Here is a 14,869-nt window from a genome sequence, read left to right as displayed (position 1 = left end):
TTTGATATCGACTGCTGTCTCTGAGCCATCACTAAGCTATAAAAAAAAAAGCTATAGTAGTGGTTTATTGTGTAATTGCTCACTGAGTCTTATCTTGTTTTGTTTTCTTTCAATTTATGTGGATGGGCTACTAGATTGTGCTGTCTTGTTTGTTGTAGCCCTTGACTTATTTATGACCTATTATCAGCTGGTTTGGGCTGTTGCCAGATATATATGCCTGAGTCTATCCACTATTCTTGAGTAGAATCTGATTTTGGGGCATCGAGTGTGTGCTGCACCCTAACACCTATCCACCTCGAGAAGTAGTGGTGATAGTTGTGTGCACCAGATTCTACTAGCAGCTGGGGTTCACCCTCCAGGGGAGGCAGGATGCTGACAGGCTTCCCCCAAGTGTCAGTGAGATAGGTGTGTCTCTATTTCTGTAGCATCTTGGTGGGAGGGCACTGCAGCTGTACCTTAGGCCCCCAATGCAAGTACCTCTACTGATTGGTAGGTGTCACCCTCCTTAGACCCCTAAGGCAAGAGGCTAGGTGGTCTGGGGGGAGCTTCAGCCCTCAGTTCCCTGTTGTGGGTCAGTTAGGGCTCTGTTGAATAAGCAGAGATATCAGACCTGGGAAACTTGTTTTTCCAGAAAATCCGCTAAAAAAAAATGCAGTCAGATCCCTATCAGAACTGCCTTTGGACTATAACCGCCACCTTGTTCCCTGTAAGGATGAAAGTCTGAGATTTGGATCATATATGCTTGGCTGTAGCTGGTTCTGTGTTTTTAGTGCAATTAGGGATGGATTTTTGGTCCTTGCGTTTTTTGTGGTTCCTTCTCTCAGGCCGGAAGAATGGGTTAGGAAAAGACCAAAAAAAAAAAAAAAAAGGAAAAGCAAAGCCACCGCGGAGCTGGAGCCGTTCTCCCTCTGGCTCAGGAAATTCCAATGTTAATGAAGCTGCCTGGGAAGGGTGGGGGAGGGTTCAGATAAACAGGAGAGTAGCACCCTGGAATATAGCCAAAGTTGCTTATCTTGCTTGGGATGACTGTTTTATCTGAGATTCCAGAGGGGCGTGTCGCCTATGTGTGCTGGCTGTGTGGAGATTGCCCCCGAGGGTCTGGCCCACTGAAGCCGCGGTCAGATCCTCCACTGCCAATCCAAAGCCCAGCGTCAAGGTTCCCCTGCTGGGACGCTGCACTCCTGGCTCCAAAATCAGTTGCTTCCTCCCGGGGACTTTTCGTCCCGCCAGCCGCGTCACCGCGCTGCCCCTGCGGACCGGCTGTGCCCCCTCCCAGGGTTAGTTCAGGGGAGTAGGTCTGCGCCCCATGCTTGCGCCGTGACTGCACCCAGTCAAAAGCTCGGCGCCAAGGTTCCCCGGCTGGGACGCTGCACTCCCAGCTCCAAAACCCATCCTGCCTCCCGGGGACTTCTCCCACCAGCCGCGTCGCCACGCCGCCCGCACGGACTGGCTGGGCCCCCTCCTGGGGTCAGTCCAGGGGGGTAGGGCTGTGCCCCTTGTTTGTGCCCTCACAAGATTTTGTGTTCAGCTCCCCTGAGCCGAGACCTAAGCCTGGCGCCAAGGTTACCTGACTGGGACGCTGGCTCCAGGCTCCGAAAACAGTCACTGCTTCCCCGTATTTGTTCATTCTCCGTCTCTAAATCTGTGTTTGTTGTTCAGGGTTCGTAGATTGTTATGTATGTGATCGATTCCCTTGTTTTTCTGAGTCTTTGTTGCAAGAGGGATCCGAGGTAGCGTCTACCTAGTCCGCCGTCTTGGCCCCGCCCTCCTTTTTGTTTTAATATTGTCATCTTTTACATAATGATGTCTTTGCTTCCCTATTTTGATTGTTTTAGCTTTGATTTATTTTTGTGATTTCCCTATCTGGGTTGATATCTGGTTGCTCTGTCCTGTGTTCTAGTCTTGGGTTGTTATCTGATGTTATTGATTTTCTGTTTATCTGGAAATGTCCTAATTTCTTTTTTTTGATGTTTCTGTAACAATGATTTTTATTTACCTAGCAGAGATGCCAAATCCATCAAATAAAAGCAACTTAATTAATCAGTTTCCTTCACTGCCCTAGTTTAATGATCTTATTTAATGTCTGAAAATGTTCTTTCCTGGAGTGATGAAGGTCTTATTTTTTTGACAGTCTATTAAACTTTTTTTTTTATTGTACTTCAGATGGATGTTTACAGAACAAAATAATTTCTCATTTATTTTTTTATACATATTGTTTTATATTTGTTAACAACCCCACTACATGTCACCACTCTCCCTTCTCAACCTTGGGTTCCCTATTACCAGTTTTTCTGTTCCCTCCTGCCTTCTAGTCCTTGCTACTGGGCTGACGTGACTTCATTACTGAGCTGAAAGGGTGTCCGGGAGCCATACTCTCAGGGTTTCTCCAGTCTCTGTCAGGCCAGCAAATCTGGTCTTTCTTTTGAGTTAGAATTTTGTTTTGTTTCTTTTTGTGTGTAAACTTTTTCATGAGTTTTTACCCTAATAGCCTCACACAATATTTGTCCTTTTGTGATTGACTTATTTCACTCAACATAATGTTCTCCAGATTCATCCCTGTTATAAGATGCTTCACAGATTCATCATTGTTCTTTATCGTTGCATAATACTCTGTCATGTGTATGTACCACAGTTTGATTATACATTCATCTTGTTGATGGGCATCTAGGTTGATTCCATCTTTTTGCTATTGTGAACAATGATGCAATGAACATGGGTGTGCATATGTCTATTTGTGTGATGACTCTTATTTCTCTACGATTGCTGGATCATATGGCAGTTCTATTTGTAGCTTTGTAAGGAAGTGCCATATCATTTTCCAAAATGATTGTATCATTTTGCATTCCCACCAGCAGTGCATAAGAGTTCAGTCTCCCCACAGCCTCTCCAACATTTATTTATTTATTTATTTTGATTCATGCTAGTAATGCTGGGGTGGGATGGTATCTTTGTGGTTTTGACTTGCATTTCTTTAATGGCTAGTGATTGTGAGCATTTCCTCATGTGTCTGCTAGCCACTTGAATGTCTTCTTTGGTGAAGTGTTTGTTCATTTCCTCTGACCATTTTGTAACTGGATTATTTGTCTTTTTGTTGTACAGGTGTTGGATTTTCTTGTAGATTTTAGATATCAGACCTTTGTCCGATTTGTAATAGCCAAAAATTTCTTCCCAGTCTGTAGGTTCTTTTACTCTTTTTTGAAGTCTTTTCATGAGCATAAGTGTTCAATTTTTAGAGGATCCCAGTTATCTAGCTTATCTTCTGGAGTTTGTGTGTTGTTGGCTGTGGTTTGTATCTTGTTAATGCCATGTATTAAGGCCTCTAATGTTGATCCTATTTTTTCTTCTATGAACTTCATAGTTTTTAGCTTTATATTTAGGTCTTTGATCCATTTTGAGTTAGTTTTTGTACAATGCTGTGAGGTGTGGGTCCTGTTTCATTTTTTTGCAGATGGTAGAAATGTCCTAATTTCACCATATTTGAGAGACAGTTTTGCTGAATATATAATTCTTGGCTGGCAATTTTTTTCCTTCAAGGCTTTATATATGTCATCCCATTGCCTTCTTGCCTGCATGGTTTCTGCCAAGCAGTCCGAGCTTACTCTTACTGACACTCCTTTGTAGGTGAGTTTTTGTTTATCCCTAGTTGCTCTTAAAATTCTGTTATCTTTGGTTTTGTCACGTTTGATTATGTCATGGTGACTTTCTTTTGGGATCTACCTTGTGTGGGGTTTGATAAGCATCTTGGATAGATATCTTCTCATCTTTCACAACATCAGGGAAGTGTTCTGACAGCAAATCCTTAAAAATTCTCTTTGTATTTTCTGTTATCCCCCCTGTTCTGGCACTCCAATCACTTGTAGGTTATTCCTCTGGATGAAAAAAACCCAGGTGAGTCCTACATAATTCTTACGGTTTCTTCATTTTTAAAAATTCTTTTGTTTTTTCCTCAAATATAGTGGTGTCTAGTGCTTTATCTTCAGTCTCACTAATTCTGACTTCCATTGCCTCAATTCTGCTCCTATGACTTTTATTGAGTTGTCTAATTCTGAAATTTTATTGTTTTCTTCTGGATTTCTGTTTGCTGTCTCTCTATGGATTCTTGCAGCCTGTTAAATTTGTCATTATACTCTCCTCTAATCTTCTTAAGTTCCTCTATTGCTTTGTATGTTCCTTGGCCTCTTCTGCATTTTGTCTGATCGCCTTCCTGATCTCTTGAAGAGCTCTGTATATTAACCTTTTGTATTCTACCTCCAATAATTCCAGGAAGTTATCTTCATCCAGGAGATTTCTTGCTTCTCTGTTTTGGGAGCTTGCTGAAGCCATTATGGTCTGCCTCTTTATGTGATTTGGCATTGACTGTTTTCTCTGAGCCATCAATAAATTATTGTATTTATTTATTTAATGTTTGCTTACTGTATCCTGGCTTCTTGCTTTGCTTTGTTTTGATATGTCCAAATAGGTTGCTTGAGTGAGATAGCTTGATTATTTTCACCTTTGAAGCTCTAACATCCTGTCACCAGGTCGTTAGAGCTGTTACTAGGTATGTGAGCCCAGGAGTCCACTTACTTTTCTTGTATGGATTCAGTTCAGGTGTCCAGGTAGTCATCAAGTGAGTGGTGCAGGCTTTCACCTACAATCCTAGATAAGCAGGAGTGATTGGTGTAGGCACAGGTATCTGTCTGCAGTAAGGGGTCACATTCTGAGCAGGGTAACACGCTGACAACTGCCCCGAGTGTCTCTGAGGAAAGCATGTCCCTGTTCCCTACAGCCTGAACATGGGTGGGTATTGTATCCAAACTATGGGCATCCAACGCTGTTGACTCTAAGGGATGGGAGGCATCAATTATTCTTTGACCCCTGTCACAGGTGGCTAGGTGGCGTGGGTGGAGCCACCAGTCCTCAGGCCTCTGATGTAGGTGAGAACCCTGCTTAATAAACAGTGTCAAATGTCAAAAACCCATCTCTCCACTGCACAACTGAAACAGTTGAAGTTAGACTTCAGGTATATACCCTGTTGTACCATGCTAATGAGGGCCTATGCTGTTGAAATGGGCCCACACTGGTGTATGCAGGGGTGAAAGGCATTCAAAGTCTGTGGACCCCTTGTGCCTGTGCCTAGGCAAAGGAGCTGTTTCTGCCCTGCGTTCCTGGTTTATAGGAGCTGGCAGATTATTTTTTCCCTGTTTGTTAATTTGTTTCCTCTCCAAGTCTGGGAGAATGGCTCAGAGTACATGACAGGTCATACCTCAGCCCAGGGGATGCGGCAGTCTCTGAAGCCAGCTCTGACCCAGTGTATATCAGGAAGCGGGCAGGTTTTAAGTGGGAGATGGGTTTTTCCGAAAGGGGTGTTTTTTGATCCGTGTGGCAAGTTAGACACATGTACTTATCTTTTGCCAATTGAGTGCCGCTTTTTGCCAACTCTGGAGGCATGAGTAGACTCTCTGCCTCTTGGTTTCTCCTATTACGGAAAACAAGTCCTGAACTCCACTGCATGTCTTATGGCTGGCACCAGTTGATCCTGGCCTGCAGGGTGTCAGTTGTTGCCAGGAGAGGTCTAGCAACTCTTCACTGCTTCTGAACCCTCTCGCCCTTCCCCTGCCGCTCAGTCTGATTCTTCAACTTTGCCTTTGATGTTCAGGGTTTGTAGATTGTCATATATAATCGATGCACTTGTTTTTCCGGGTCTTTGTTGTGACAGGAGCCACAGGAAGCATCTGAATACTCTATCTTGGCCCTGCCTCTCCCATTTAATAAACTTTATTGCTATAAGTCACACTAAATATTCCATTGCATCTATTAGATCAGTTACAACAAATAAGCTAACATACCCTTACATTGGAGAGGAAGCAAGTCCTCTTGTTATTGAGTCATCTATTGGTGATTTATAAGGAGCCCTGGTGGCACAATTATTAAACACTGAGCTACTAACCAAAACATTGGTGGTTCAAACCCACCCAGCATTTCCACAGAAAAAAGACCTGGAGATCTGCTCCCATAAAGATTATAGCCTAGAAAATCCTATAGGGCAGCTCTACTCTGTCACATTATTAGTCGAAATCAACTTGATGTCAACTAACAACGACATTGGTGATTTATAGAGCAATAAGGTCTCTTGCAAGAATTTAGGCAGGAGTTGGTTTTCCTTGTATGTTTGTTGTTTGTTTATACCTAAAAATATCCAAGAATGTCTATGGCAGCTTTAGTCATACTATCCCCAAACTGGAAACAACTCAAGTGTCCATTGAACATGGATAAACAAACTGTGTTTCAGTTATCTATTGTTAAATAACAAAATACAACAAAACTTATAGGCTTACACAACGATTTATTATTTCTCACAGTTCTGTGGGTTTGATGTGGCCAGTTTTCTGTTCATGAGATGTCACCTGGGGTTACTCATGTAGGGTACATTCAGTAGGGAGTTTGGCTGGGGGTGGAAGGTATAAGATGGCTTCTTTTCCATGTCTGGTACCTCAGCTGGTGTGGTCAGAATGGCTGGTAGTTGGCTGGGCCTCTCTCTCCATGTAGTCTCTCATGATTCAGTAGTTTAGCTGGATCTCAAGAGCAGTTGTTGGTTTTATTAGTGATAGCTGTTTACTGAACACTTGCTAAGTCCCAGGCACATATTATATTTTCTCATTTAATTCTCAAGAGTTGTTGAAGGGGGATATTATTATTACATTTTATAGTAGACTAAAATGAGGCTCAGAAACAACAAATGTCATGTCCAAGTTCACCAGCTAAGTAAAGGCAGAACCAATTAATCAGTAGTAAGAGATAATGTGCTTAAGAGTTACAGTTGCTAACCAAAAGGTCAGCAGTTCGAATCCACCACCCACTCCTTGGAAACCCTATGGGGCAGTTCTACTTTGTCCTATAGGGTCACTATGAGTCAGAATTGACTTGACAGCAATGGGTTTTTTGGCAAGAGGTAGTGTTGGAGTTCCATTACACATCAGCCACATTCCAAAATGCCTAATACTGCATATATACTGCTGGTCAGTGGCCTAGGATGACACTGATTTGATTTTTAAGGCACAAAAGCAGCTCTCAAAACAGATAAACAGGTATGTTTTTGGTACCCACACGCCCAGTAGTCAATGTAACCTCTGGGCCTAGGTTCTTGGTGCTCTACTGCTTTGCAAAACCACTCTTGGTACAGCCTTTGCCACTTCTACACTCAGACAAGGGCTCCATCTTCCAAATTCAACTTTTCCCCTTTCTTTTCTCCCACAATGAACTTCTGATGTAGATGGATATTAGGCAATCAGCAACTATGGGCACAATTTAGTATGAATAACTAAAAGCCTTTGTCCTACCAGGGCTGCCTTTAAAAAGATAATCTCATTAATCTAAAAGGGTGTTTAATTGGTAGAATGTATCCATTCATTCACCAAATGCTTGTTGAGTGTTTACTATGTGCCAGGTGGCATTCTAGGAGCTGAGATACAGCAATGAACAGAGCAGACACTCTCTGGCCTCAAGGAGCTTCTTTGTTTGATGGGGAAGAGGACAGCATGGAGACAGTGCTTTGTTGCATGTATTTTCACCACAATTATTAAAAAAAAAAAAAAAACTAAGAAAAACAAACATAAATAAATAAAGGAAAAAAGATTTGAGCAGACACTTCACCAAAAGTATATGGATGACAAATAAATACATGAAAAGGTTCTCAATAACTTTAGGCGTTAGAGAAATGCAATTTAAAATCACAATGAGACCCACACAGATACAGTCAACTGATCTTTTACATAGGAGCAAAGGCAATTCAGTGGAGAAAGAACAGTCTTTTCAATAAATGGTGCTGGAACAACTGAACATCCATCCATATGCAGGAAAAAAAAAGCTAGACATACAGCTTACATCTTTCACAAAATTTAACTGAAAATGGATCATAGACTTAATGTAAGATGCAAAACTATACAACTTCTAGAACATAGGAGAAAATCTAGGTGACCTTGGGTTTGTCGACAACTTTTTTGATACAATACCAAAAGCATGATCCATAAAAGAATAAAATAGTAAGCCAGACTTCATTGAAATAAAAAACTTCTGCTCTGCAAAAAGCACTGTTAAGAGAATGGAAAGATAAGCCACAGACTGGGAGAAAATATTTGCAAAACCCATACCTTATAAAGGATTTCTGTCTAAGACACACAAAGGGCTGCTTTATTTTTTGTCATTCTTGTCCCTACCTTAAAGTCTTTTATACATACTCTTTTGCTTATTGTCTATCTAGAATATAAACCCTGAGGTTAGTCAGTTTATCCTTGCTATATCTCTAGTACATAGAACAGGGCCTAGTACTCAATAAACCAAAACCAAACCCATTGGCTGTCAACTCCTACTCATAGTAACCCTATAGTACACAGTACGTGTTGAATAAACTAAGTTTCTGAGGGCCTCTCCTCTCCTCCCATTAAAGAGTCCACTTATTTACACCCTACGTCTCTGTGCTTGTTCTCTTCTGTTGCCCCCGTACCCATCCTTCAGCATTCTCCTCTTTGCTCTGGGTATGGAAGGCTGACTATATGGATGTCTACAGGCAACCTTGCTTTCTGCCTTTTGACTGGGTGGGGCTAATGGGAGCCACTGGCAAAAATCTGGAGAGGCAGGAGGGTGAGGTCAGGTATTTACCCTCTTGGCTCACTCCCTGTGGCCACCTCAGGCTGGCTGCACACCTCAATTAAAGGTTATAATTTCTCTCAAGCTGCTCTTTCTACTTTCTCTCCTTCAGGGTTTTGGTAACCAACTGCTAGCTCCCCTCATCGCTTCAGGGTGAGGGGTATAACAGTTCTAATACTAGCCTCAGAGTACATAATCCTTTGTGGTTTCCTTATACCCTGCCCTCACCTATGTAAATAACCCCTTTATGAAACCTCCTTTGAATTATCCAATTTGTGTGTGCCATCTGTTTCCTGCTGGGACTCTGATAGAATCCCTATTGTGAATAATGATTTTAATAACTCTATGAATTCCATAGAAGTACAACCAGAATGCTCCTTAGAAGCAAGGATGGCGAGACTGCATCTTACATACTTTGGACATGTTGTCAGGAGGGATCAGTCCCTAGAAAAGGACATCATGCTTGGCAGAGTCCAGGGTCAGCAGAAAAGAGGAAGACCCTCAACAAGGTGGATTGACACAGTGGCTGTAAGCATAACATGAGCTCAAGCATAACGACTGTAAGGATGGCGCAGGACCGGGCAGTGTTTCGCTTCTGTTGTGCCTAGGGTTGCTATGAGTCGGAACCAACTTGATGGCACCTAACAACAACAACAACATGAATTCCATTAGAGCTTTCCTACTCTAATGTGGTCAGGGGCCAGCAGTATCACTTGGGAGCTTGTTAGAAATGCAGAATCTCAGGCCCCCCCAGACCTACTATTCAGAATGTACACTTTAAAAAGATACCCTGTTCATCCAAGCCTATGTAACAATCCCTCTGCACATCAGTGTCTAAGAAGCACTGTATTGGACTATTTTGAGTTTTATTGAAGTTCCTTTGGGTACAAAGAACCCAAGACTCACTCAGGCAACAGGGTCTTACACCTCAGGAAATGGAGACAGCTGGCACAGAACTCTTAAGACCCACGAGAATGTTAAGCCTCATGGTGACAGGAAGTAGGTCAGTGTGGCTCTAAGTCCTCTGCAACAGGTGTCTGCAGGTCTTCCCTTTGGCGATTCTGCCTGAACACGACTCACTATTCTGCACTTAACTAGCTTCGCTTCCCATGACCAGTTGGATCCCATACCATTTCTCTTTAACTTTTTGCCAGTGTTTGTGTCCATTTATAACTTTGCTTCACTTCTCTTGACTTCATTTATGATGTGCTCCCAGGTCTATCTCATAAATTTTCCTATTTTTGCTCACTGTCTAGATTTCAGTCTCTGAAATTAAGAATATTGTTCACCCAATTCATCCCTGTTTTTGGCCAGTTTTTTGCACCAGCCTCTCTCATAGGCTAGAGGCTAGCCTTTGGGTTAGCTGCCAATCCCTGACTCAGCAGGCACTAGGCGACATGGTAGAAAACTCATCTGCCCTGAGCTACCCAATCAGCACGGGCTGTGGAAGAAAATCACTCCATGATTTCATGTCTAGTTAAAACAGTCTTAAAGAAAATATAAAACAGGGTTTCAAATCTTGGTTGCAGGCTTCTCCTCCTTACTTACACTCCCACCTCCCCCTGTCCCCCCAGTTCTCCCAGTACTTCCCAGGAACATCTGTATCCTCTGGCAGCCTCTAATAGTCATAAAGATGACTTTACACGTTCAGGGTATTTCAAATGTTGTATAACAAAATTAATTAAATTTAATTAAACTTATCCATTTTTTATGGCCCTAAATCTAAAATGCCATGTTAAGCTTATGAGATGGCAGTCCTCCAAAGGGTTCTGCTGCTGGGTAAATCTGCTATCAGACTTAAGCAATTTTAGGGATCATTTTATATGAGCGAGTCTGATGATGGCCTCTCTGCCTGGGTTAAACATCACCCAAGAATTAGTCTCTGGGTCCAAGGCCAAGCAACTTCCTATGTCTGCCCTCCTTCTAGCATTACTGCCACAGCTCCCTCACTCATGGAATGATCTTCATCTTCCTGTCTTTTCGTGGTGCACTGAATTATGGATTTAATTCCCTTTCCCCTAGTATATGACAGCGGAGCAGGGAACTGTTTGTGTTTCTCCCAAGTACAGGGGCTGGTATGTGGTAGTCACTGAATTTATTGAATTAATGAATGCTCTTTTCATTGGTTACACGTTTCTCTCACTTTGTGTGTTAGTCAGGTTTTACTGTGATAACGCTGTCAAGTAAACTCCCATGTCTTGGTGGATTACAGCAATAGTTATTTCTTGTCCACAGGTTTGAGAGTTGGCTGTGGTGCCTGCAGGGTGGCTGCAGGTCTGCTTCTCGTGTCTTCTCATTTTCGGCCCAGGCTGAAGGAAATGCCAATGCATCTTAAGGTCTCTGCTGACAATCCATGCATGGTCACTGCCACCACATTCCATTGGCTAAAGCAAGCCGCCAGGCCAAGCCCAACAAAAGTGAGTGCTTCTGGTAAGTCCAAAGGAGGGAAAGGGCAGGAGTGATGCTTGCTAAACAGTAATACAGTATTATGTGTTGTTGGAGCCCTGAGGATGCAGTGGTTAAGAGCTTGGCTGCTAACCAAAAGGTCGGCAGTTCGAATCCACCAGCCGCTCCTTGGAAACGCTATGGAACAGTTCTACTCTGTTCTAAAGGGTCACTGAGTTGGAATCGACTCCATGGCAACAGTTTTTTTTTTATCATGTAATATTGAGTTTTCCATCAACACCGTTCTGATGTTCTACTTTTCAAAATCAACAAACTAAAATCCCCTAAAATGTATATGTTAGTAGGATCCCTTCTGTTCTTGGGACAGACTACAACCAAAGTAGTTTTGTAAAAAAGAAACGTATTGACTCGCAACAGAACTGGGAAGCCCAGGGACAGCAGCTTGTGTGATGCCCTCAGGGCTCGCTCTTCTCTCTTTACTCTGCTCACCTCCAGGTGTTGCACAGCCTCTCAGCATCAGCCTCAGTCACACCCTCCTCCTTTAGTAAACTCCCCACGTAAGAAACTTATGTCTACCATCTGCCTTTCACTCTTACGGGAGTCTAGTCATCCCTGCCTCGGTATTATACTCACCCCTGGTCCAATCTCTCTGTCTAGGAGAATGGGTTACCATAGCTGGCCAGATTTGGGTCATGTGCCCACCGTGGGTGTCAAGACATGATAGGGTCTACTCCCACAAAAAAAGGGGGTGGGTCAAAAAGCTCAATGGGTAGCTAAAAACAGTAGCTAATTTGGACTTCTTCAGTATATATCCATTTTTTGAGTATAGACTTACAGTGAGCCAAGAACCTTATATTTTATTCTATGTTCAGATGAAGAGAATAATTTAAATGTCGTAATTCTTTATTTGGGTTAGAAAAAACAAAATCTAAAACCGCAGAGTGAATTCAATGGTAAACCTTTAGTTTATCCACTTTTGCATCATACATCCTTTGAGAACATTCAAGGCCAACAGATTCTTCCCCAGAAACCTTAATTTAAAAATCTTCACAGGCTGTTATACTCCCAATTTCTTCCTCATCTGGCTTTCTTTTCCCTCCTTTTATAACCATGTCATCACTCTGTATCGTTCCTACCGCAGGTGATGGAGCAATGTGCTAAGTAGCTCTTTAAAACTACCTCGGTTTATTACTGTCCATTTAACTCAGTAAGCATTTGCCATCAGTTGCCTTCCTCGGATTCAGAATTGATTTGCACCTGTCACTGGAATTATTTTTCTGTATTATTATGTGACGTGGGAAGTAAGAAAAGAATAGTGAGAGCGTGACAAATCTATGATAAAATCACTGGTTTCACGCCAAGGCCCAGATTTCTTTACCATGTCCTTTTTCTTTGAAGAATCTGGGAGTTATTTGTAACAAAAAAGAGACTCTGTCTTGCTTTGCTTTTGACTCATTATCAGAACCTGGCTCTGGGTGGGGATCTGTACACCTGCTGAAAAGGACAGGTGCAGAAGACCTAACGTTAATGTGTCCTAAGTAAGAGATGAGGTTTTAAGTCACAAGGTCTTCAGATTCAGGCCCTAACACTACAAGTCTGCAAGTGTTGAGTGATAACTGTGAGAAGAGTGACTCGACAACATGATGAATTCACTGTTGCAGGCATTGGCAAAGCATTTTAACCTAACCTAAATTTTTAACCTAAAAAACCTCCCCTTCAGGGAGTTCTTCTATTACTGGACACAATGAAAACATTCATATTTTATTTTATAGGAAATATGTTTATTTTTTTATCATCTCAATTTAAAAATACTCATTTTTTTCTCAGGGCTGGTCCATCATACTCTGGAGGTATTAAATACAACTAAATTGTTAGCAATTCTGTTCAACAATACATAGAAATTTTTGAATGGTAAGCAAGACGGGAATTTCAAACAATGGAATAAGATCTCTGGAACTTGATGGTAAAACAAAGGAAGCATTTCCAGTGACGAGATTTAGGAATCCACGGATAAAGTCTAACGGAGCACATGCTGGAAAATGTGATCAGGAAATGTTAGAGTCCACTCTAACTCTGGGTTTACTGTGTGAGGGAGCAACCACGTCCTGCGAAAGTGGCTTACACAAACAATCACTTCTGTCTGGAGAATGGGTCCTTTGGGTGCAGGACTTGTGTTACTGGAATGACCTAAAGCCAATTATTTCCAACTTCTTGTCCACACAATCATGACCCATGGTTTCAAGAAGAAGACAAAAGCAGGAACTATTTAGCTTTGACTTTTAAGTAGATGTAACACCAACTCTTCGTCTTCTGCTAAAGATAGGCCCGTATCCAAAGGCTCTAATGTCTCCCACTTGGCCTTTTTTCTATTACGACTTGGTGGTCCCGTGTCTTCTATTTTACTATTGTTCCTTTTTCTCATTCCCTGCTGCTTCTTGGTATCACTGGTGGGAAAAAAATCCAATTATTTATATTTTAAGATATTTAAATTCATCATTATGAAAGCAACCAAATAGGACAAAATAATCAATAACACATAGTTGGTAACAGCAGTATAATTATTCAAGAGGGAAAGAAACCGTAACATCAGGCTACCTGTGTCATAAGTAAGTACTTTCACATCAGTGGATGAGGAGAAAGGGCCTGCCACAGTGCAGGGTTCATGGCACACATTGTATCATATGATCCTCACAATAATTCGAGGAAGCTATGGCTATATTACCCCCAATTTAAGGATGCTGAGAAACCCCACAGGGCCTTCAGACTGGTCTACCATATCAAACCATACCTACTTAAAGTTAGGTTTATCTTTTAGGTAGCAATTTCCTGGTTAACATACCAGAATACCAGGTACTGATTCTACTATCTCTATTACATTCAATTCTGTCATACAGATCACAAAGAAAATAGAACTTGAAATATTACATTATGAATTGCTTAAGAGTTCAAATTGATTTTCCCCATTTAAAAATTAATATCTAACATATATACATAGTCTCAAACCAAACCAAACCTGCTGCTATTAAGTCGATTAACTCATAGCAATTCTATAGGACAGAGTAGAACAACCCCATAGGGTTTCCAAGGCTGTAAATCTTTATGGGAGCAGACTGCCACATCTTTCTCCCACGGAGTGCGCTAGCAGGTTCGAACCACTGACATTCTGGTTAGCAGCTGAGCACTTAGCCACTGTGCCACCAGGGCTCCTTATAAATAGTCTAACCCAAACATAAATATTATTTCAGTATTCTGCGTATACCCAAGGCATAAACCATAAAAGTAAAGCTAATGTGAGAAGGCAGAAAAAATCACTTGATAAAAATAGAAAAAGCAAAACAACATATTCAAAGCATTTTGAAATATCAAGTTTAAAAATGACCTAATTATTGGATACAGGGCCTCCAGACAGCAGTCATTCTATAAAATAAAAAACCTATACACTAGCAATAACAGTAGCTACCATTTATTATGGGATTACTAAGGGCCCGGCATTGTGCTACCGACTTCACATATATCGCGTCATTTAATCTTCATGGAAACTGTTGGTGGGGGGAACATTAGCTTTATTCTATAATAAGGTTAAGAAAGGTTAAATGACTTGTCCCAGATTACATCCTTGAGATTCAAACCCAGATCCAAATGTCTCATTTAAGTCAACATCCAGAAGAGAGTGACTGAAAGAATTAGTTGTGGAAAGAGCATTGGCTTTGGAGTAGACACAATGTGAGACTTTGGCCAGTCACTAATATTTCTAAGTCTCAGTTTCCTTTTCTGCAAAGAGGAAGATTACACTAACTTACTTAGCAGAATTGTTGTGAGAATTACATGCAATTAAATA

The 14,869-nt window shown here is 41.7% G+C and overlaps 1 protein-coding gene across 1 annotated transcript in view; it reads right to left on the bottom strand.

Annotated features, from left to right (window-relative positions):
• Positions 1 to 11,349: 11,349 nt before the first annotated feature.
• Positions 11,350 to 14,869, bottom strand: part of DDX10 (DEAD-box helicase 10) — a 378,968-nt gene continuing 375,448 nt past the window's right edge. Inside the window, exon 18 of the mRNA XM_003415620.4 lies at positions 11,350 to 13,475. Coding sequence (XP_003415668.1) covers positions 13,298 to 13,475 — 178 coding nt within the window. The 3' untranslated portion in view covers positions 11,350 to 13,297. The remainder of the gene's footprint in view (positions 13,476 to 14,869) is intronic.

The sequence above is a fragment of the Loxodonta africana genome, chromosome 7, assembly GCF_030014295.1.
Source record: "Loxodonta africana isolate mLoxAfr1 chromosome 7, mLoxAfr1.hap2, whole genome shotgun sequence".
In the NCBI taxonomy this organism is placed as follows: Eukaryota; Metazoa; Chordata; class Mammalia; order Proboscidea; family Elephantidae; genus Loxodonta; species Loxodonta africana.
This window is presented reverse-complemented; position numbering and strand designations above follow the sequence as displayed.